Here is a 25,391-nt window from a genome sequence, read left to right as displayed (position 1 = left end):
AAATATGCGAAACAACAATTTCCTAGCGGTTCGGAAGAACTCGGAGGGTGTCGGAAAAACATGGCGGGATCGTATTGCGTGATTCACTACTCGCTTCTACTCATTCGTGAACAATATAGTCTACAGGATCCACTGAGCGAAATATAAATCTCCGCTAGCGAAAAATATGAATCATTCTTTTCATTTTCAACTCAGTGAAGCGTTTTGCGCATCTCTACAGGAAACTAATAACGAGGTTTTAGATCTTATCCTGGAACTAATATCCTGTGTAAAACTAATTAACGCAGACGGGGGAAAATATATCCCGATTAAACCTTTTGTCTAAAAAAAGTAGTTCATGAAAGCCTCGATAATACATAACAGTATAATAATAGTAACCTACTTAATCTTCTCCACTTTGCCCGGTCTTCGGCATCCTCAGGTGTGAGATTGTTCTCTTTCATGACCACCATCACGACGTCCAGCCAAACAAAAAAAATACATGACAAGGTTAATTGCATATAATAAAGCAAGGTAAGATTATATATAATGTTATTGTTAGTTACATACTGATATAACTACAATATTATAATATGTTACGAGTAAACTATAGGTCTTAACTTTAAGGGTATGTTTCACATTGTCCAAGTAATCGTGATAATCTACTAAAGTCACCGTCAGCGTGAATCTTCAAATAAGCTTAACTGGCAGATAAAGTGCTATGTTTTGCGGGTAGTTTTATCTGGCAGTACTTATTAATTAATTAGCTATCCAATACCTTACTCAGATTTTGTGAAACAGACTAACTTAAATAATTACATTTTAAAAGCCATTTTTTTAGTTTCGATTTAAAAAGGGGAGCACCCGGTGCTGTTATAATTTCCCGCAGTAGATGATTGTACATCTTACGACCCATGTCGTCGGCGAGTTATACAGATTTCGTAAATAGTTACTCCTCTAAAATAAAATAAAATTCACTTAAAAGTTCAACAGCAAATATTCGTAGCACTAACAAAACAAACACGGCTCAATTCAATTGCCAGTCCAATTTAACAAGAGTTCAATTTAAACGTTACACAACATTTAAACTCCGACCTGACATCGCTAGCAGAGCAGCCGATCTGCCCTGCGTCAGTGTTTGCCGGCCGCCCGCCGCGCTCTCACGCCGCCCTGACCGCCCAAGCCGCCCTAACTTCGTACGTCAATTCCAAACTTCAATATCGGGCGTATGAAATTGTAGTTAAAGAATGTGCTTAGAGCTGATTCAAAATTTATTGTACCTAGTTTGTGTATAGTGTTGTTGTAAATGTTATTAAAATCGTGACTTTTCGCAATATTTAATTGCTTCATCGAAATTAGCTCTATTTTTCTAACGCATCTGTGTTTAAATCGAGTATAGTTAAATTATTCGTCTAGTTCTCTTGTAATGTTTAGTGAAAATTGAGTGTTAAAGTTGTGTGACAGAATTGAACAGTGTTATATAATGTAAATAGAATTGGTAGACTGAAATGAGGTAAATTTGAACGGGGTATCGGATGATCCGGATGAGCTGAAGGAACAAATGAGTTCGCTTCTTAATATTGGTTGAGGTAAGTACCTGAATTACTGTTTGAGGATTATTTTCTTGTTCGACGTCATGAAATACGTTTCTTTTTTCTTTTTTAAACTAAGCCGTAGGCAGGAAATATAATCTAAACACAGATTCTTCTTTACGTATATAAACCTAATTGAAGCAATGGCGCCGATTTTAATATTATAACTTATTTACTAAGCAGGTAGTTTTGCGGAATTTTAACAAAGTATTTTGATAACTTATTTTCTGTGTGATACGGGTCTCCACCGAATTTTAGTCATATTTTTTTTTATAACGGTTGTACCCATGATTTTAACCACCACACATCTATGAAAGGTTAAACTGGGGGCCGATACAGACGGACTGCAACCCGACTGCAATTTGTATGGGGACTGCACGACGACTGCACGCCAACTGCAACGTCGGTGTGCAGTTCCCATACAATGGGCTGCACCATCTGTACCGGCCCTAAAGTAACATACGAAACTGATGTTTACGGCTTTAAGGCACGCACAACCTTTTACAATTTTTAATTTTATTTTACGTATAAGTTAGAAGTTGCGTATGATAAAAGTGCTTTGTATAATGCATGGTAGGTACCTAGGTACTCAATTCCCACCGTCTTGGTATTAATAAGAGCAAACAGACAGCACCACTATTATTATCTTTCTCATAGTGTTGTGTTCCTGCCAGTGAGTAAGGTAGCCAGAGCTCAACGAGGGTGCGGAGTGTTAGGGTCGGCAACGCGCGTGTAACTCCTCTGGAGTTGCAGTCGTGCATAGGCTAGGATACTGCGTACCATCAGGCGGGCCGTATGCTTGATTGACACCGATGTAGTATAATTTTTTTTTATTCCGAATGAAGTAGTTTCTATGATAAATAAGAAATATGCATATTTACGTGATTTTTTCTCTATGGAACTAACTTTAACCTTTTAAAGCTTTGATTGCAGTCTGCCCTTACAAATATAGTCTACTTTCCTGTGATATTTTCACTATATTTGCCCTTGATTAAAATGAGTAAAAATTTAATTTAAAAAACGATGCGACGCAATGCCGCCAGCATTCTTGGTACAATCAATCAATTTATTTATTACAGACAACATAATGGTCGACATATTGTTAGTTTGCACAATGCCTCAAAGGGCCTATTTAAGATGTAATCTAGTTATTAATTTAGTATTTGTACAGTTTCTGTGGTACCTCTATATATCTCTATTATGATAATTAATTATAACAACTACAATTTTACGTTTAACTGGACAAGTGCGAGTCGGACTCGTTCACCGAGGGTTCCGTACTTTTTAGCATTTGTATAGCGGCAACAGAAATACATCATATGTGAAAATTTCAACTGTCTAGATGAGATACAGCCTGGTGACAGACGGACAGACAGCGGAGTCTTAGTAATAGGGTCCCGTTCTACGCTTTGGGTACGGAACCATATAAAGTAGGTACCTATGGTTCGTGTCATCCACGATGACGTGCAGAATTGTCAAATTTAACCTTTAATGACATGACAATATGAGTTACGGCACACGAATGACGCGATTTGTACATTGGTACAAGTTTGACGGCGTAACAACAGGCGTAACTAGGCCGCACTCTGTTTTATTTGTTCAAAACTATATAGGTGCAGTTAGCTCGTATTCGATGGGGACGGTGCTAGGCTACGATAGGTTGTTTACTGGATCACCTCTTCCTGAGATAGGCTCTTAGCCAAGTCGGTAGTTACCTCTGAAGCTGGAGGTCATGGATGCGAGGGTAATTAATGTAACTGTCCCTGAGAATGACACTATAAGGAGGAAATTAAGACATTTACTCGAAAAACTACTTAACTATCACACATACAGACTAGATAAGATAAGATAAGATAAGATAATCTTTATTGGTAGCGTGCTGGTACAAGTCAAACCACAATTTTGTATAACAAACATACAAATTCCACATTACAGAGTACTTATTTCGTACGAAATATTAGTAATGTCAGTTTTCCATAATAAAATAAAATAAAATAAAAATATTACATAGTCAGTGGCAATTCCATCATTTCGTTAAAGGTATAAAAGGTTTTAGTGAGTAGCCACGATTCCAAATTTCTTTTAAGGGATTTGTGAGATGTTGCATCTCTTATATTTTCTGGGAGGCGGTTGTATATCACGGGGCCTGTGATGTACACCGACTGTTCTGACCTTGCGAGTTTGTGTAGCGGTGCAACTAGGCGCAGAGACTATTGGTGTATGCAGATTTATGAACCAGTCCTTCCTTAATATCCGCGGAACAGTACATTGTATAATAGTAATAAGATTTATTAATTTGATATTATAGTAATAAGATATATTTATAAATAAATGTTATGGGACAATCTTACAGTTCATACACAAATCGACCTATCCCCAAAGTAAGCTCAATAAGGCTATGTTGTGGATATACTCGTAGATAAATAAATAAATACCTATTATAGGGACATTCTAACACAAATTGACTAAGTCCCACGGTAAGCCAAGAAGGATTGTGTTGTGGGTATAATATACAAATACATACATAGAAAACATCCATGACCCAGCAACTCATATCTGTGCTCATCACACAAATGAATGCCCGTACCGGGATTACTTTAATAGATAGATAATATCTATCTCTGCAACAAACATCTGTGATGAACACACAAAATATGAATGAATAAATGAATTATTAATTATTATGAATTATGAAATACTCGTAAATGCCTTTACTAGGATTTGAACCCGGGACCTCCTTCTTCGTAGGTAGCTAGCAGTACTTAGGTACAAGTAGGAAGGTGGAAGGTAATGGACATTTTCTTTGTATTGTATGTATGTATCTCTTTGTATAATAAAAAATAAATAACTTTATTTAGCTACATGATAGCTCACAGCTACTTACAAGTAATAAATGATACAAGGTGAACTTATCATTGCAAATAATTTGTACACAAGTTTTAAGGTAAATGCAATGAAACATTGAATAAGCGTCATCTGATTCCCCGTACTAGTAAAAACTGTATCCAGGGATCGGAAACCGGTATTTTTTGTATGGAAACGAAAACGGTATTTTTTCGTTCTTTGTTAATTATTTCCGTTCTAATTGGGCAATCTAATAATACGAAGTCGTTATCTAAAAACACAACCGAGTCCTATATTTGGAGTATAAAATAAACCGAAATATATGTTTATTTCAAAGTTTTTCCAAAAAACCGGTTCCGATCCCTGACTGTATCACGGTGGATCAGGATTCCCCTTGTAGTTGTATATTTTTATTACATAAATATTTAAAGTATAGTCATTTCAGGAGAATCGGTTGATAATTCAACATGTAAAGGTGATGTACGCATTCAGTCTGCACCAGCATTACTGCAGCAGTATTGCACCGCGGCATTACTGTGTCAAATGTCAAAAATCCGGGCAGCATCGATTTTGCAACAATAATGCTGGTTATGTACATGTAACTACAACATTAATTTTCATGTTAACTGCTGAATACTGCCGACTGAATATTTCGCAGGATTCCTCGCATTCCAGTTCATAAATCCGCGGTTCAGATGTGAAAAGCTATTTAATTAACACAATTGTCTCACTCAAAACGTTGTAAAAGCCCCAAGTCCACGAAACCTTTACGACCTTTTGCTTTTAAGATAAAACAAACCATGTTTACAACAGATTAACCAGCGTTCGTTGGATTATAAACCTTATTTCAAAAGGAGGTGGAGAACTGAATGTGATTATGATGAAAGAAAATCAGGAGTGAAATGTTGAAGATTACGTCGTGTCAAAATATTTTTCTTTGTCAGTAAGGTTTCTTTAATCAGTCTTTGTTTGATATCATTAGCGTCTTTTTGAGCGTCCTGTTGGTAACTTTAGGTTTATATTTATTCCAATTTACGGTCAAGCAATTTCATTTCAGTACCTTCCATTTCGTAAAGTATTACAAGAGTGATTTAAATATTAGCTTTGGTTCTGATATAATAATCTGATATAACCCAAAAATATAAGACAAAACTAATCTATGACTCGTCGAATAATATTTTGGCAGATGATCGTTACAGAATAGGATAATACTTTTCGAATCCCCTGGCAAGTAGTTAAATATGCAGACAAGACAAGATACCTGAACAAAAGTAATAAAACAGTTAATTGCAGATTCAAATTAAACCAGCCTTTAAGTGTTCACTTAAATTCAAGCACTATTCCACTCGAATAAATCTAGCCTCCCTCAATCTAGCGCTTCAAATTTAGATTCCCGAGCTCGCTAGGATAAGTAATACCTATATTTATGAAGCCTTTTAACTTTGTTTTATAAAGCTTGCACTTACTACTTTACTTACTTACTTGGCTGGCGCGATGACCTAAAATGAATCTTGGTCTCCAACACAAGAGCACGCCACTTTGCTCGGTCCAAAGCGGATTCATGTCAGGTTTCGCTGACGCTGATCTCACGGAGATCTGCCTTCACCCTATCCGTCCAACGATATTTAGGATAACCAACAACTTTAAAATAGCTTTTTCCTAAATCACGTACGATGGTGGCAAAAATGCATGCGCTAGCTTATGAGTAAGCGAACACCTTAGCTTATGGTCGCTTACTAATAATAACTTTCCAGCACAACATATTAAGGTTGTTTTACACTTACCCCTAACTCATTCATAAAGAGCATATGTTACATGAGAAGGGATGAACCAAACATTCAAATTCACAAATAACGACAATACTTATATGTTAATACATATAAGTATTAAATTAGTTTCGACCCTCAGGTACTTACAATCCCCATAAAAATTTAGCTAGTGAAAGTCAAATATAGCAGACCTCGATTTGACCACTATCTATGTTTAGCGAAAACTATAACTCGTAAATATGTGTGTATGAAACAGCCAAATTTTTCAAAAGTCACTATAGGTACATGCCTCTTTTATCCATATAAGAGAGACTAGGAGTAGAATTAATTTACAATAATTTTGATCATCGAAACTGACTGACTGATGACTTATTTTATTAGATATTTTATTCTTAACATAACTAATGAATATTATATTAGTACAGGTATTGGATTTAGAATGAAATTAGAGCCGCTGTTATGATGGGACTTCTTACTACTTACAGGCTAAAGAGGAAGAGGCCGATTCAGATCTAACCATTTGTTACGGTTTTGATCTCATTTTGAAACGACTTTGAATATCGCCAAATGAAACCATAACGTAAAATGAAGTGAATCACCAAGGCGATCGTCAAGGTCAATATTAAAACCAGTTTAATTAAACCCATAACAAATTGTAAAATTTGAATCGAACCCCAGCTTCCATCGATCAGACGGCTTAACGCTCTAAGAACAAAGAAATGGTGCCGTTAGCAACCAACATAGGGTTTTGCGGTAAATCTGAAGCTCTAAGGACATAAGAAGTAGGATTGGAAATAAGCTTATAGGTTTCGTAGATGCTCTTATCTTATCTGTTTCGGGGGCCCTCGAAACACTTCGATCCATCGGGATCTTTTGTGTAATCGCCCCCTATCGAGCTGCCTCGTGCGTCCTTAAGAGCTTTTTCGACCACCTCCGTGTGTCGAATGATGTAGCTCAAGTATAGCGCTTTGAATGTCTTCGGTTCCAGATACTTCATTTAAGAGCAAACATTGTAAGTTACAGTATCAGTCAGTTTTAAATTTTAGTGGCGTGTAAATTAAACACCGTTTTTTTGCTACTTTTACACGAAATTGACCTTAAAGTGGAGTACGGATAAATATTGTTATGCAGAACGGGTCAAAGATACGTAGACATTTTTTTTCCGCGACATATTCTTGATGATATTAACAAACGTTTGCGTTTGTGTATCAAAGCTAAACGAAAATATTTTCAATGTATATAATACGTGGTTTTTTTAGTTACATGATTATAGTTTTAATTTTTAATAAATTTATTAAAAGACGTGTAGATAAGTAAAACCCAACAAATATTCCTAAAGACTCTTTGTCTAATGTATTTTTCGCCCACTAGATTTCACAAGTTATTATAATTTTATATACTTATATTTAAGGTGGATTTAGATGTAAATTTGTTTATTTCATAAAACAATAATGGTGGAAACGCTTTCCGTCACTAGGTATTAGCGTTAAAGGAGTATAAGATTGCGTTTGTATTCGGTACTCGCGATTGAAGATAACAGCGCGTATTTGGTAGGAGTATTCAAAGCTTAGGTATATGTGCGTTGTACTATCGGGAACACCGTTAGTTGACCATTAAAAATGATATTGGAATCATATCAGTTAGATGTCGTTCGCGCGGGCGTGTTATTCTAATATCGGTTTGATGTGACTGCACGCTCGAATTGGCTTGTTTATTTCGTTGCAACAAGGGTTCTGCGTAATCACACTCATCATACTCGTAAGGCCTTTAACATCTTTACAGATGATTTATGCAGCGTTTGTATGTGAGGGGCAACGTCTCTCGTGGCTGTATAAGCTAATGCGGGACCGGCATTTGCGACCACATTTGTGGCAGCTAAAGGAGGGAGCCATGTTGGCAACAACTTCAGGTGGATAGTGCCTCTTCGTGAAAGCGAATTTCCTTGCGGTGGTTCTTAGTTATGCTTAATAAAAATTGATCCAATTGTTTGACGAGTATCAGCTGTTTTTTTTAAGTAGAATATACCTAATATACTATTGTATTAGTAACCGCAAAGCAATAATGGCCGCCATTCAACGGGCAGAGCTTACCGGCTTTGCATTGACTCACCGTGGGAGCTATTATATTAACCTTCCTATAATAGCCGGGAATCCACCCTGATCTTGTATCCTGTTGATACTAGATTTATTAAATAATAATAAATAGTATGGACATTATTACACAAATTGACTCAGTCCCACGGTAAGCTCTATAAGACCTGTGTTGTGGGTACTTAGACAACGATATATATAATATAAAAATATTTATAAATACTTAAATACATAGAAAACACCCGGAACAAATATCCGTACTCATCACACAAATAAATGCCTTTACCAGGATTTGAACCCGGGACCATCGGCTTCATAGGCAGGGTCACTACCCACTAGGCCAGACAGGCCGTCAAAAAAAAATTGTTTACCTATGGTTCCATTCAAGAATATGTTTTCAACAAATCTAAAGGTACTCTAAACATAGGAACTTATAGCCTTCAAGAATGCATTAATTTCTTTGAACGACTGCTATCGAAGCAAGGGCGGTCCTCACACTCCTGCCGGGCTAATATGGTCGGCTCTTTATAATTCATCACCATGCCAGTCACATTCTGACACGTATGTAAGTGCGAATCTTATTTATAAAAGTGCGTGTGTCCTGACTGACTGACTCATCAACGCGCAACGCAGAGCCGAAACTACAAAAGATAGAAAGATTTCATCTACATTTTATACAACAAATAAATTCGACCCCAAATGGGGTCAAAAGGAGGATATAAGTTTCTATGAAGATGGAAATTAAGTGTTATTAAAACTAGCAACTTATTGTTATTTTGATAAAATACAAGAAAAGCCATTTCAGCGTTTTCGTAAATGCATCCCCCTTAGGTGGTGAAAAAGGGGTTGAAAGTTCGTACCGGAAACGAAAATGTTTGTCCTAACTAACAAACCCTAAGCCCTAAGGTTTTGACGAAACTTCATAGCACGACACCGAGACATAACACTACATAAGAAAACGAACGTCAGTGTTTTTAAAAATCCTTCCTCTAAGGGGGTTAAAAGGGATTTGAATGTTTGTAACGGGAAAGATTTGAGTAACATCTAGCTAGAAGTATAATTGTAACGACATCTATTTCCATGAGCAGTAATGTGATTTCCATTAGCTACGCACTGTTTTTTTCCTACAGAAAACGCAGTGACTGGTTAACCATATTCCGTAGTTATTTGACAAGGAGGCCATTTTGTACGTCCGTCATACCATTGTTGTCGAAGATTCATATCATATCATTTATTTATTGCAGTCATGAAGTTACATAATAAGATGTTACAATTAATTTAGTCAGTTCATGACACCCTGTTAGGGCACACAATATTAAATTTAACTAAATATCTAATACCTATTAAAACATTTCTACATAATATGTCTCGTGTATATAAAATTCGAATAATAATAATAACATTATAATAGTAAATAAAACATAAAAAAATTAAATAACATTCCATATACAAAGTTTGAGCTATTGTAAACGTAGATAAAAATAATAATAATAATTAAAAAATAATAATTTAAAAAACGTTCCCAGTGACACAGCGGGTTGTAGTACCCTTGCCCTTATTACCATGAGTTTATTAGCATTTCAACCTCATCATATATTCGTACAAGTAAAGTTATGCAGTAGCTAGCGAATACAGCCGCAGTAACCTGATGGAAAAGTAACAAGGTATCCCGGGGTTATCTTACACTCGCGTCGAGTAATGGTCCTACGTCCTACCACAGTTCCTTCAACTCTCTTTTGCTCGGGTTCAATTAGAAAATAATTGAAGACATACCCCCTTATTCATAAACGTCTACTAAAGTTAACAAGCCGCTAATAATCGTTTGTCCCTTTCCGACGTATTGGTATAATGGAAAGGGACAAACGATTATTACCGGCTTGTTAACTTTAGTAGACGTTTATGAATAAGGGGGATAATGTTTTGTTCAATTTCAATTTCAATTTCAATACTTTATTTCCAAGAATATGGTACATACACTGTTGGTTAGTAGAAGATATTAGGTCAGTATATTTTTTGTTTTATTTGTGACGACCGGTTTGGCCTAGTGGGTAGTGACCCTGTCTACGATGCTGATGGTCCCGGGTTCAAATCCTGGTAAGGGCATGTATTTGTGTGATGAGCATGGATATTTGTTCCTGAGTCATGGGTGTTTTCTATGTATTTAAGTATTTATAAATATTTATATATTATATATGTCGTTGTCTAAGTACACTCAACACAAGCCTTATTGAGCTTACTGTGGGACTTAGTCAATTTGTGTAATAATGTGTAATAATATATATTTATAATTTATTTTATAATTTATAATTTGTGTTACTTAAATGTTACATCTCTAAATATATTAATATGCTAAACATCAAAATAAGTGTCTAAAACATTTTAGGGGGCGTCTATTCATTACGGGGTAGTCAAGCCGAATCTCACATCTCACAAAATGTCACGTGGGGAGAGGGGGTTTGGGCAAATATCACGTAATAAAAAAAAAATGAAGAATGTCAAAATTGTGTTTTGTTTAATAAATCAAATTCATTTATACTCAAAATACAAAATTTTAAAGATCTCACGTGAGATTAGGGGGGGGGGGGGGGTGAAACACATCGTTTAAAACCCCTCGCGTGATTAGTGATCGTCCCGTTACGTGATTTTACTGCATATAAAATTTAACTGTCATAGGGACCTTCAATTGACGCGAAAGGTACAGTTCGCCTCAAGTAGGTTTGTCCGTGGCCAATAACACCGACACTTATGTGACTCATCATTAATAACAAAAACTAACGTTCACTGTACTTGGGGAAGAAAAAGTGATATATCGTAGTGCAAAGGAACAAATGATATATCGTAGTGTTATACAAATAGTTCATTCTGCATTAGGGCCATTCTACAAAGAGGTCTACTTTGTCGGAGACGTGAGGACGTGACGCGTAGTATGGCAGCTGCCTCCCATAGCTGCCATGCCTGCCTGCCTAAACGTTACTATGCCAAATATCGGCTTCTTAGCTTTATCGGAAGTCTTAGAAAAGAGCGTCGCGTATTCCACACTTTCTTGGATGCACCGTTAAGAGAAAGAGGTTTGTTTTTACTGTTTGTGCTAATTTGAAGTGTCCTAAAAACTACACGCGGCACTAAAAAAACAAGGTGTAAATAACGTGACAAACAAGTTTTCTCCTTAGAAGCAAATAAGATGCAGTGCGAGAGTGCAAAATACCTACTATTTTCTTTGATTCCTTGCGGCAATGTTGAGCTGCTAAAATGAATAACATTAAACTAAAAGACCTACTTAAAACTATTGACCGTCGCCTGAAAGGAGAGTTTGACACAGTTTAATACAGTTTTAGCAATTTTGCACATAATATATAAAATCGACGGATTTCTAAATTGTCTTTTAAACAGCCAAAATACCTAGTTGTTCCGGTAAATTCCCATTTGTGCCCGCCTTGTGTATGGCGGCGGTCACGTGGGGAGACAACAAGAATACACCGTGGTTCCCAGTAAATCAAAGCTGAATTTCATCCCCCCGATGACCAACAAAAATAGAAAACTTCCAAATCATCTAAAACACAATATAAAAGCATTATCACGTTTCTCCGTATCAATTCAATCATGGCGATAAAAACGTATCGCAGCACCCGAATAGCCCTAGTATAATACAAACACATTATCATAATCATAAAGACTAGTGAATAAAACAGACCGATATAGTGATAGCTACTTTTTTATTATACAGCCATTTTTTTTGGAAAAATATGATTGAGAACGAAAGAATTGGTAGGTAACCTACATACAAAAGTATAAAACTATTCGGATTTTCATTCTCTAATTCCACGTACACGTTAAATGCGGACTACACGCGGTTGCATACAATAACCAAAGTTGCGGTTGCCTTGTCTAAAGACGCGCCTCCGCGATTGTAAACCGCAAGTGCGGTACGTATGGGCCTTTAGGTAAGCCATTACAGCCATTACGGCATTAGATGGCATATGATAATAAAAGCTGTAGAGTCGCCATCAGATATATCGGCGCGGCCAAGATGCTCACAAATATCTGAACACGCCTCTATTGACAAGGCGCTAGAGAAAGTGCTCAGATATTTTGAGCGCCTCAGCCGCTCCGATATATCTGATGGCGACAGGACAAAATTTGCCTCAAAACATTCTTAAATAGTAAAACAAATGTAACAGATTATGAAAAACGCAAGTTTGACAGTATTTTTATTCACTCGTCTTTCACTACGCTCAAGAGGAAATTTGATAAAAACGAGCCCTTGTTATCTCGCTAGTTTTGTTATAATGATATCTGCCTCCTGGGTGTTCTGGAGATGCGGAAATATAAATATATTGCACAGTCAGCTCGGAAATGTGTTGTTCGTGTTCTGGTTTCACACATCTAATATTTCGCTACCACTTAAGGCCTGTGTACACCGGATCCGTGTACGTGGCGAGTATGTGCGCGTTGTAATGTATATCCTGCCCGCGTAGCCAACATGCTAATCGTTAACGCTCTGTATCGTAGTGTGGTCATCTCTCTCTATCACTCTTCCAAATTAGTGCGACAGTATGCATTATATTAACGATTGGCTACGCAGGCTGATGCACACCGCTTGCGTGACGTGTGTGTACACGGCTCCAAAAATTTTGTGTGCACGTTTACGCACATGCAGTCGGTATGCTCTGGCGTTTAAAGAAAGCGTGTGCAAAAGGGGAGATCGTCACGTAGTACATTTTATGAGTGCGAATGAGACATGCAACAAATTCAGAGATGTAACCAATTTTTGTTGTCCTATAGCGTCATAGCCTACCGCCCTGCTTGAATGTACCAAAACACAATTATTCCAATTTTCGTCGCGCTTTCGTCAGTTTACGTCAATTACGTCTTACTAGACGTACTGGTCTCTACGCAATTATGAAATAAATATTCAAAGACTTTCACAAATGTTAACTTAGTTGCGGTTTGCGTAGCACATAAACATGCATCAAAAAAAACTTTTTTTATTAATTGATTGCTTTTAGTTCTAACTACATAGGTCCTTCGATGTCTACTTAATGTAATTTACTACAAGAATTTAAATACAAAGAAACTACGCAAATTTATGCAGAAAATAAAACATTTTTTTTTTACTTTTCAAAAGGACTTATAAAATTTATTCATTTCCATCTCGCTGGTTTTACGTCCTACTGATATTCGCAAAGCTTCATCACAAAACCAGTCTTACTTTGAATATCTTGATCTTTGACTACTTATAATGAGTATGAACCTCGGGTTCAAGTTACCTATGTATAAATACAACAATCGTGTCGTTAGCTTTGAGAACGTTGGACTGACATTCGTCTGGGTGAAATCATGGGGCATAAAGCTAGAACCAAATTTCTCTTGCAATGTTCGTCTAGATTATTCATTGCTAGATTTCAACCGCGACACCGTTTTGTGGCAGATATAAAGATTACCTAAGGGCTTTAATAAGCCTACTCTTATTCATGTAATTATCTTTAAAGCTTTATTATAAAATGGTTTCGGTGCATAGCTCTTGAAATTTATCTTAGTTTTCATCAAAATCTCTGAAATATCTGCAAATCTGCAACGATGAATATTAGTAGGAAAAAGTATTTTATCACATTACAATCGTTTTTCAAGCGTAGGTAACTACAGTTAGTATCTAAACATAGCGTATCGGCATATGCGTCAAAAGTATCTACCATACATTATCTTATATATTATCTCATATATTAAAAGAAATTAGTTCCGATCTCAGGGCGAAACAAAGAAATAGGTATACTTACAATACTTTTCGCTCACAGACAAATTTATAAGCATACTCAATATACCATATAAACCTAAACCCCCAACTGTGATACAGACTATCGCAAATTCAATTTGTTTATCAATAGCTGAGATCAGCTTCCCGCAGCGGCGTCTATTGAGTACTATTGACAAATAAAATTGGGACGCAAACATACGCGTATCACGGCAAGTGAATAGCGCAATCAAACGCATTTGTGTGAGCCTCTTACATCGCGTCGGAACATACACACACACGCAGCGCACACACACACACACACACACACACACACACACACACACACGCGCGCGCGCGCGCACACACACACGCACGCACACGCACACACACACACACACACACACACACACACACGCACACGCACGCACGCACGCGGCACACGATCAGTTAGAGAACACAAAAGAGTGATCAATTCGTAATTTGTGTTTCCTAGTTACAAGGTAAAGCAGATAGGGATACGATTATACTTAGCGCTTAAGAGTTAAAAAACAATCTAGGTACGCTCTCATTATAAAATGACATTATTTACATGAAACTTGGCGTGAAAGTTTACGAAACAAATCTGTTGGTTTTATATGCAAATCTTTTACTCACATTAGGATTTTAGGTACATTTTTTTTACGTTATTTGGATAGTTGTGTTTTTTTAATGAAACCAAATTTAACATGGGTATAAATAGTATGAACAAGCGGGTAAGTTTGTCATATTAGATTTAAGGCTATTTCTGTCAGACAAATGGCTCTGCCGTGTATCACACGTCTTGTTAGATAATTCTCGTTCGATTCGATATAATTAACGTGCCTTCTTACATTACATATAGGAACCGTGCGGTCCGTGCGCATTGAAAGGTCTGCCATCTTGTGGCCTGCATCGGAAACATAAACATGTACATTGACACTTCATGCCAAAGCTAGTGTTGCCATCTACCGTCCTCTTACGTTTTCATGTGCATAAGTTCTGCCATCTTGTATAAACTTTTTACTTTATATTTATCCCTCGTGTCAAAAATCAGACGTCTCCTGTGCTGCCCCCTACAGTTTATGCACGCTCCCTAATACATAACTGTAAATGTAGGTTGATTACAAAAATGCTCTATTTAGAATTTTAGACGACAAAGCAGAGTCATACCTATATGCTCAAAAGAGTCACACGAACTTGCCACTAAAAAGCCGCTTCCATCCCGCTCTAATTTCATTGCATTACAATGTCTAGCAACGAAGAGCACTAAGTTAGCGTCAGGTTAGTCTTAAATTTTTTTTTATACTACGTCGATGGTAAACAAGCAAATAGCCTACTATACTACCACACACCACCCACTATAGAACCATGTCATAATAACTTCTACGACAGTGCTTATTGAGTGATGCATGTCATGTATAGAGTAGTTAAAGCGACAAGGTTCTTTAGTGGCCTAAGATTCAAATTGGTTGACTGTACGCCTGTAACTCCAGAGGTGCTACATGCGTGTTGCCAACCCTAACAGCCTAACACTCCGTACCCTCGTTGAGCTCTGGCAACCTTACTCACCGGCAGGAACACAACACTATGAGAAGTGTTTAGTGTTAATTGGCTGCGGTTTTCTGTAAGGTACTTCCCCAGTTGGGCTCTGCTCTAGATCTGAAATGATATCTGTGAATTTTAGTTAAACAACGTTTTATTATCATTAGTCTACTTACAAAGTACATGAAATGATTCAACTACTCTCATTTTGTGGTAACACTGCTACGCGAATATCATATTCATCCAATTCCGAACGCAGTTGGTTCGAGCATGAATACTTGATGAGGCACTCGTAGACAAAGTCTAGGCTGTAATAAGAATATGTATGTACAGTCAGCTGCAGAGAGAGGTGACCCCTGCATAGACTGATTGTATGCAGGGAGGTCACCTCTCTCTGCAACTGACAGTCCTAGTACCAGCTCTACAATGTGCAAAATTGTCTGCTGCCTGCAGAGCGTTTAATACGAGCGCGTAAGTTCGTAAAGACTAGATGTAAAAACCAAATGTAAGGAAGTGTAATGCGCTCATAAGCTCGAACCGCCGAAACAACCGTATACGCGCGTAAAAATACGCTAGTCTGAAACTGCCCTAAGATTCCTTACACGTAAAACATGAATTTCATAAACTTTTTTGGTTTTATTTACGTGACACTTGGAGAGCCACGCCTTCAATTGCGGCTTTCCATCAGAGAAGGTACCTTATCATTATGGTTCATGTGCGCATTATGCACATGGAGGATGGAGCGTAAGGACCCTTCTGTCGGCGCGTAGAATACAAGTTTTTTTTTATTTATGATATAGTAGGCAAACGAGCAGACTAATCGGCAGGTAAGCGATTACAGAGATGTAGTGCATAATTTGTTCTGCATCGTATTTTCTCGGAAACGTTCGTATTTGTCATGCTAGTTCAGTCAAGGTCAGTACTTTTTGTACCGAGACTGACTGAAATAGCAAGGCACGTTCGTAAGTTTCCGTGAATAAACGATTGAAAATAATTACGCACTACATCTGTACCGTCTCCAATAGACACCCAACACCAGAAGTCTTAAATAAGTAATTCTTTAAAAAATATAAACGAAGAAGTCTTTTAAAAATCATTCGTATCGTTACGTAATTATTTCTATAGTTAAAAACTTACCCGTTATTAAAACGTGTTTTTTAACAGCTATCCATATTTTACCCATTACTTATTTTATTAGTAATAAAGTTAAACCCAGACTATTGAAAAAGTGATTAATAATTTCTTAGCGAAATAACGATCCAATCACTTTCGAGTACATTTTAATCACGAAAGTCAGTGATCTCAAGATTCTTGTTATCAATTATTCCAAGAAAGCATAAACCTTCATATTGGAAGTTTAATCAAAACTTGAGTATTGTGTTACCAAGAAATTCCGATGGAAATATATTATAACTTTATAACAGTGACGGCTTTATTTTTTTCTTAACGTGGGCAATTTCAGAAAAAAAAAAGTATAATTTAACTTCATTGACTTTTGGGTTAATTCTACTCAGGATCATGAGAACTATTGATTTAATAATGAAAAAAAAAAGTGCCCCAAAAAATTCATTTTCAGTTTTGTGACGCATTTTTCATATATTTTGTATGGACCGTCACAAAACTGACACCCATAATTTGTATGATCATCATCATGATCATCAATTTAGCCTCCATTCGCCCACTGCTGAGCATAGGCCTCTCTTCGTGTACGTCACTTATCCCGGTCCTGGGCTAGTCACATCTAGAAGTGTCCCGCGATTATTCGAATGTCATCCACCCAACGGGCCAACGGACACCAGGCGCTTCTTTCATCCGAGAGCGGCCACCAATCTGTCAACATTCTGGTCCACCTGCCATCATGTCCCGCCCAATTCCATTTCAGCTTGGTAATGACCTCACCCACGTCTCGCACCTTGGTGCGGCGTCGGATCTCGACATTCCTCACCCGGTGTTGAAGTTTAATGCCCGGCATGGCGCGCTCCGTGGCTCTGTGCTACTAGTATTTGTAATATTTGTATGATAAACTGGGGATACTTTTCTGTGTTTTAATCAATAGTCCTCGTGATTCTGAGTGGAAATAACCCAAGAGTTGTAACGGTTGTAAGAGTAAACTTTTTTCTGAAAACCTCCTTATAGGGCATAATCAGATACTGTAAGTAAGTAAGTAAGTAAGTAAGTAAGTAAGTAAGTAAGTAAATATTCTTTATTGTGCACCATACATTTAAAAATAGACAGGAAATGAAAAAACACGTAAAATTTAGGTAACAACAGGCGGTCTTATCGCTAAGAAGCAATCTCTTCCAGACAACCTTTGGGTAGCAGGAAACTATGAACTTACAACATTGAACGGGTAGTGCCGATATACATATAAGGCAAAAGTGAAACACTTTTTAAGTATATTTTACCACATCGCATATTTTTCTTATGTAGGATTTAGGTCTATGAGGCGTAATCTGATGTTAATAACAGGTTAAGAATTTGATCTAGATTTCTTATGGATCAAAAAAGTTATGATCTATCAGTATCAAAAGTAACGTTTAGCTTGAATAGTCAATTTTTACAATTTGAAGATCTGGTCTGTGAAACGGTTAATACAAAAAAAAAAGGCCCCTAAAGTAGTGCTGAAAATACATTATTTGAACTGAATAGAAGCCAGTTCGGAATCGAACCTGCAGCTTCAGCATCCGCAAAATATTTACAACAGAATGCATTTGCATGTAAAGTGATTGGCATATTTAAACAAATAGGTTCTTTTATAAAATAACTAAATTCATTCAGTACATTTTTCGTCCACCAAAATGACAATTAAATTCAAATTAATCACGACAGGTCGCGATCCTTCATTAGATCACAGCGACGTCATAAATCATAATATTGCTTTATCATCCGGTTCGCGGAAGCATGATTCATAGCTCTACCCAAAGAGTCACTGATTATGAATTGAAATAGATGTCATATACTAAACAAAAATTGACCTCCAGAGGCGGAGGCTGGATTTGCATCAGCGTCTTCAGCTTACGTGACGTGGCTAAAGGTGCTCCCACATTGGTATTATAAAGTGTTATATACGGCGTACCGGATTGGGGAGCGCCTAGATACTTTATAATTAATAAGGCGTCGTCCTAATACAACGCAACTACGCCATTATTGAAAATTTGCACGATTAAACATATTGAGCTCGAATAGGTGTCCTAATTGACAACCGGCCGACGCGGTCGCTATACTTAAATTTTTAAAAATCTGTTTCGCGCGAACTTAGTACATAAAGACATCGCGCGTTCCGCTTGATGTCTTTATTGACATCTCCGTGAAAATTGCGTCGCGTCGTCGGGTCACCCTGCGGTGAGCACCGTCTATTAGGACACCTAGTTTTTATTATCGCGCGACCATGTGGTAGTCGCATCGCTTACTCGCGCGGTAATCGCGCAGTGGTATTGTATTAGGACTTTAAACAGCACACATGTTAACTCTCAAAAACACAACACCATTCTTTGTCAATCTGGTATAAACCAATCCCTCTTTCGATCTACCGCTTTTTCACATTACAGTTATAGCGACATGATAGTAAAAGCCACTAACATCAACACCACTGACCAGACGTATACCTTATGTCTATTGTATTAAAGTTTACGAGTGACTAACTGTGTGGACAACGGTACAGTCGCCATCAGATATATCGGAGCTGCCGTGGTGTTCAAAAACATCTAAACATGCACTCTAACGCGTTGACAATAGAGGCGCGTTCAGATATTTGTGAGCGCCTTGACTGCTCCGATGTAGCTGATAGCGTCTGTTCAGCAACACTCTAAACAGAGGTAGACCTTATGTGTTTACAGTAAGGTTTATTTTCAGTTAACCGTATGGACGGTACTCGACTGATCATACTTAACTTTAGGTGGCTGTAAAGTGAGCTGTAAAACAACATACCTTCTGATACAAGTGTTAGTTTGATGTGAATAAGAGATTCTTCATGATAGACAAACGAGCAATGCCAGGGATACCTAGACTTGGTGAAAAATGTCCCGCGACATGCCAGCGATGTCGGATGCAGTGGCGCGACGTGTTTGGCAACATCGCGTGACAACGTGTCGCCAGTGTGTGTCGCTCGACTCCGATTGACATGTCGTCGACACATGTCGCGGGACATTTGTATCTCTAGATTAAGTTCGTGGACTTACAGGTTGACGATCTTAATTTGTTAACTGGCCTCGTCAATTTTGAATTTTGCTCGTAACCCGCTCTGGCTCGTACGTCGATTGGCGCTCTACACGATTAGCCATCATACTGGCCATTAAGATGGGCCAGCATGTAGAGAGGGTAGTGGTGTCGAATGGCTTATGGCGCGGCGGGATAAAATGTAGCGGGCAAGCGATGTTGCGTTACGCATCTACACGTTGCCAATTCCATAGTGCGTTGTTGCAAACTCTTTTGAGATCAGCAATGTCAAATATTTTAATTTATATTTTTTCATGATTTTGTCATGTCACTCTAAAATAAATGGCTAAACGTTTCGTGCGTGTTTTCATTCGGGCTATATTTCATGTAATTTCCTACATCTGGCGACCGTTAATTAAAATGGAAATATTACGAAAAGAAAGAGGTATAGCCAGGAGGCTTTTTACAACCGCGAAAAACGAATTTGAAGCTAATTTAGAGTCAACAAATATCGACGAAATCACCGCGGCCTTCAACAAACTCCAGCTTCGAGCCGATTCCCTGTTCAACGTTGACCTACGTATAAAAGAACAGTGGCTAAAAACGGACGAGATGACTGAAGATGAAATTTATGTAGATTGCATGACCAGCGATAAGTATCTAAGCGACTGGGAGCGTATAAAAGTCATGTACGAAAGCGTTTCTCGGAAGAACGAACGCATGAAGAGGTCTTGCAAGTCTAGCGGCAGCGATGTGTCGAATAACACACAAAAATCTCATCAATGTTGTGAGAAGTCGGCACGCAGTAGTGCTTGTCATTCAAGACGATTCCGTCTACCGAAATTTGAGTTACGGAAGTTTCACGGCAATACGAAAAATTGGATTGGTTTTTGGTGTCAATTTCAGAAAATCGACGACGACGAGACAATAGACGATGGAGATAAGTTTCAGTACCTTTACCAGTGCACTGTTCCAGATACTCCAGCGCGAGAGATCGTCGAGAGTTTTCCGCCGTCGGGAGATAACTACAAGAAGGCTGTGGAGCAATTGAAGTCCAGGTTTGCACGTGACGAAATGTTGATCGACATTTATGTGCGTGAACTGCTTAATCTTGTACTAGCACAAGCAAAAGGTAATACTTCTTATAAATTAGGCCACTTATACGATAAATTAAATACGCAATTGCAAGCATTAGAAAGCTTAGGTGTCACTATAGATAAATACGCTGCTTTACTTTTCCCTTTAGTTGAGTCCGCCTTGCCCGAATCTGTTTTACGAGCATGGCAGAGATCCCATGTACTGGAGGAGAAGGGCGACGATCATCTGAACCAGCTTATGCAGTTCCTGAAACGCGAAGTGGAGTCGGAAGAGCGGATCCAGCTCGCGCGCACCGGGATAGCATCGGGTGACAGTTTGCATAGCGTTTCTACTCAACCCACCGCGGCATGCTTGGTGTCAACGGAAGACGCAGGTAAGAAGATTTGTTGCGTTTGGTGTGAAAAGGCATCGCATAGCAGTTTCGAGTGCTACAAAGCTAACAAAATGTCGTATGAAGCTAGGAAGGAAATGCTAAATAAAAAAGGAGCGTGCCTTATATGTTTAAAAACCGGACATAATGCGAAAAGATGCAAAAATTTCACAAAATGCCTTTTCTGCTCCAAACGTCATTCTGTATTGATGTGCCCTGACATTAAAACGTCAAGTCAAAATGAAACTGAAAAAACTTCGAATGTTGAAACGTCAAATTTAAATAATAACGTAACTCAATATAAGGCTAGTACTACACTGTTGCAAACGTTCATGGCGAATATTATGAGCGATAAGAAATGTATACGGGTACGATGCTTTATTGATTCGGGTGCACAGAAGACTTATTTACGTCGCGATATAATAGAAAATTTAGACTTGAAACCTGTCGGCAAAGAAATCGTGTCAAATTGTCTTTTTGGCGGGATTGAAACTAAGAAGGAACTATTTCATACCTACGAGTTCACGCTAGCAAGCTTGGATAAGAAATTTGAATGTACAATGACCGCGCGAGACAAGTCTACGCTCTGCGGGTATGTTCCTCGTTTAAATGTAGACCATGAGATGTTTAAAGAGTTACAGAAACATAATATTACGCTGAGCGACGTCGGCGATGCGGCAGCACCTTTTTTTTTTTTTTTTTTTTTTTTTTTCTAGGGGGGAAAATGCATTCCGCATACCACCCGGGTGCGGGGGGCGACCCGAGTGGTTATGTGGGACTCCCGTCCAGGCTAATGAGGCCGACGGTATACCCACTAAAAACCCCCCATATGTCACCTCGCCGCCTTATTGGTGGGGTTACGGGAACGCTTGCGCACTCATCCGCGACCCCACCGGCGGCAGCCGCCCGCGAGCGGCTCCCTCGCAAATGCCCGAAGGCCCTTCACGCTAGGCGCGCCAGATGGTTCGACGCGCCTTCCTCCTCGGCCTCCGTCCTGCAGTGTAGCGGACCCCCCCGAGCCCGCCACAAGGAGGCCACGGGCGCCAGAAAACTCCCAGCGCCCGGCGGCAGATGAGGTCCATGGTTCTGCCGCAAACCACAACTCGGCTGCAGAGGACAGGGAGAACGGCACACCGTAATACCGACACTCCTCTTCCTCTGCAGCCCCACCAACGCCGCTACTGCGGAACGGCCCCGCCAAGATCGCAGGGGATAGGGAGAGTGGCGCATCGTGATACCATCACGCCTCTTCCCCTGCGATCCCACCTCGGCCGTCGAGGATAGGGAGAACGGCTCACCGCAATACCGACACTCCTCTTCCTCGACGGTCCACCTCCAGCGCGTCACAAGCGGGCTCACCAAGCCCACTTGGAGCGTCCTCCTCGGGCCAGCCCGCACCTCAAACAGGCCGGCCCTGGTTGCCTCTTCGCTTCACCGTGGGTGACCAAGCCACGGCTACTAAGCCCCTCCACCACGACAAGGTGGGCAACCCGCGGGGGGATGCGGCAGCACCTGACATCGGGCTGTTGATCGGCGCAGACCATGCAGGCGTGTTGCTCACGGAGAGTTTCTTAAAACTGAACAATAACCTCGTGGCAATAAAAACTAAATTTGGATGGACGCTTCAAGGACCTGTTATGAACACATGCAGTGTCTTAATGAACGTAGTATTAGAAAATGAATATAAGTTGAAAGAAAGTAAGAAAGTAGTGCTCGCTAACAACACTGCAGATTATAGTACGTTTCTATCTACACTGACTTTCATCTTTAAGTACATTATAGACCTAATAGCCGGTCTTTCTTTTCTGCGGTCCGGAGGGAAGGTTGGGATAATTTTGTTCATGTGTGCAGTTTACCGAGCCGTGCATATCGAATTACCAAACCACTAATGACAGAAGCTTTTCTCATAGCCTTACGAAGATTTATCCCGAGACGTGGAAGAGTTGACACAAAATACACGGATAATTCTAACTTCCACGAAGCTGATAATCTTCTGATGACTCTGAACGTGAGGAACATTAAGAGGAAGTTTAGTTCTCCTGCAGCGCCATGGCGGGAAGATTGGTGGGAGCGTCTCATACGCTCTTTGAAGGACCTCATGAAACGAAACTTACCTTACCAGTTCCACAGTGATCAACAGGCTCAGTAACAAGAACATACAGTTGCTTATCCAGAAGGGCAAAGAGAGGGACTCTAATTTAAGGGTAGGTGACGTAGTTTTGATAGAAACTGACTCAAAGCGTATTAAGTGGCTTTTAGGGAGGATTGTAGAAACTTTCCCCGGTACAGACGGTTGCGTAAGAGTGGCTAACGTGCGCACAGCAGATGGAGAGTTCACACAAGCAGTTCAACGCCTGTACCCACGCGAAATACAGGCTGGCGACATATAGAGAAGAGTTTTGGGCCTCTTGCCCAAGGTGGGAGGATGTTGCAAACTCTTTTGAGATCAGCAATGTCAAATATTTTAATTTATATTTTTTCATGATTTTGTCATGTCACTCTAAAATAAATGGCTAAACGTTTCGTGCGTGTTTTCATTCGGGCTATATTTCATGTAATTTTCTACAGTGCGTGTTCTCAACAGTCTCAACCATCACATGGCCATCTCACTGGTCCAGCGCTGGGCCATCATGTATTAGAGGAGCTATATCACTGCCGCGAATCGCGCGATCTACCATTTTGTTTCTGCAGTGTGTGGATGCGAATTGCTTGTGACCATCACGTTTGACGTTATTATAAATTCCCGACTTTTTAACTCGTACTCCGGATTTCCGGTTGAACTTCACAGTGGCGATGTAGTGTCGAGAATATTTTTTAATTTGTGCTCATTAATGTTGTTTAATGCGGCTGCAGCGAGTGTGGCCGCACATTCGCTGCTAAGATTGGCTACGTCAGTCACCTGAGACCGCACCAGCGACACTATCAGCGGTAGAAAGCAATTGCTGTGGCCGAAAACGGCTAGGAGACGATGATGATGATGATTAATGTTGTTTAAAGTGTAATTGATAGCTTATTATGCAGTGAACTAACATGGAAGTGTGCAGCTAATGAAGAATTATTCTTGAAACGCGTTTAACTATTATTTAGTCAACACCTGGCACCAACTACCGAACAACGTCACGCCCTACGAGCACACTCATGACATTGACGAAACCATCATAATATTGTGCGATTTTGTAGTGCCTCTGGTATGTTTGCGGAGGCACAGATTGACAGCTTTGCGGCGATGATGCGCAAGAGGTGCGCCTCACTGATGCGTCGCCTGCGCGCCCCCAACAGCATCTGAGCGTGTTTATGGAACGCGAAAATGGCCCCATGCTCAATCGTTGGCAGATATTGCATGCAGTGACTGATTAGTTGTAAGTTTTAGTTAAGTATATATACTTTTTATATTGTACTAACACTAGTAATAAGATTTTTTTTTTAATGTTTACTAACCATGTATAGACCTTTAATCTGAAATAAAAGTTTTTTTTTTCAATTTAATGGAACCCAGTTTCAATTCGTGACGCAAAAAGAGGGATGTTATTAACCCCCGACATAAAAAGAGGGATGTTATACGTTTGACGCCAATGTCTGTGTGTGTGTGTGTCTGTGGCAGCGTAGCTTTGAAACGGTGCGGTTTCAAAAAAAATCGATGCGGTTTTTTTTTACGAGAAAGCGAGTTTTCTTGTAAAAAAATATCCTGCAATTCGTAGAGTATCAGCTCTTTTCCAAAATTGTGTGTATTTTTTGGCATAAAATGGTTTAAAATTTTATGATTAAGAGTAGGGTTTTTATTATTATTTTAGTTTAAAACATAGTTATTAACACGCACGACAGACATCGACGTCGACCCGAGCAAGTTCGCGAATATTAAATTCGCGATTTTATTACTCATACGTCTGTCACCCCTTTAATACAGTGATATTGGAAACGTGGTATAAATGATAGGGTACTTAGTGTACAGTCGACTTCACAAAAATCTTTACAAACCAACGTTCCAGAAATATATGTACCCACCCACACGCGTCCTATAACAACAATAAGGTCGTGTACATATGTTTTTGTCTACTCCATTTTTTTAATGTTAGTATATGGAAAACCAACAACGCTATATATATCTTGAACTTACAAAATAATTATAGAGCCAACTACAGGTTCTCACTTATAGAAATGTAATAAATTATACAAAGTTTTTGTCCAACTAAATGTACACATACA

General features: G+C 39.0%; 2 protein-coding genes across 2 annotated transcripts in view; both read left to right on the top strand.

Annotated features, from left to right (window-relative positions):
- The first annotated feature begins 670 nt into the window (after nt 1-670).
- Nucleotides 671-25,391, top strand: part of LOC133518607 (galanin receptor type 3) — a 135,818-nt gene continuing 111,097 nt past the window's right edge. Inside the window, exon 1 of the mRNA XM_061852269.1 lies at nt 671-1,568. The gene's annotated coding sequence lies outside the window, so the exon portion shown is untranslated. The remainder of the gene's footprint in view (nt 1,569-25,391) is intronic.
- Nucleotides 20,141-24,474, top strand: LOC133518659 (uncharacterized). The gene is made up of 5 exons (XM_061852337.1): nt 20,141-20,852; nt 20,967-21,868; nt 22,670-22,925; nt 23,099-23,333; nt 24,369-24,474. The coding sequence occupies exons 1-5, from the start codon at nt 20,141-20,143 to the stop codon at nt 24,472-24,474; spliced, it is 2,211 nt and encodes a 736-aa protein (XP_061708321.1).

The sequence above is a fragment of the Cydia pomonella genome, chromosome 6 (genome assembly GCF_033807575.1).
Source record: "Cydia pomonella isolate Wapato2018A chromosome 6, ilCydPomo1, whole genome shotgun sequence".
In the NCBI taxonomy this organism is placed as follows: Eukaryota; Metazoa; Arthropoda; class Insecta; order Lepidoptera; family Tortricidae; genus Cydia; species Cydia pomonella.
The sequence above is the reverse complement of the archived record's forward strand: the minus strand, read 5'-3'. Positions and strand labels throughout refer to the sequence as shown.

Coding starts and splice junctions, on each gene's coding strand:
- LOC133518659 (XM_061852337.1), top strand. CDS start 20,141: ATGGAAATATTACGAAAAGAAAGAGGTATAGCCAGGAGGCTTTTTACA. Junction 21,869..22,669: donor GCGACGTCGGCGATGCGGCA/GCACCTTTTTTT, acceptor CACCACGACAAG/GTGGGCAACCCGCGGGGGGA. Junction 22,926..23,098: donor TAACAACACTGCAGATTATA/GTACGTTTCTAT, acceptor CTTTTCTCATAG/CCTTACGAAGATTTATCCCG.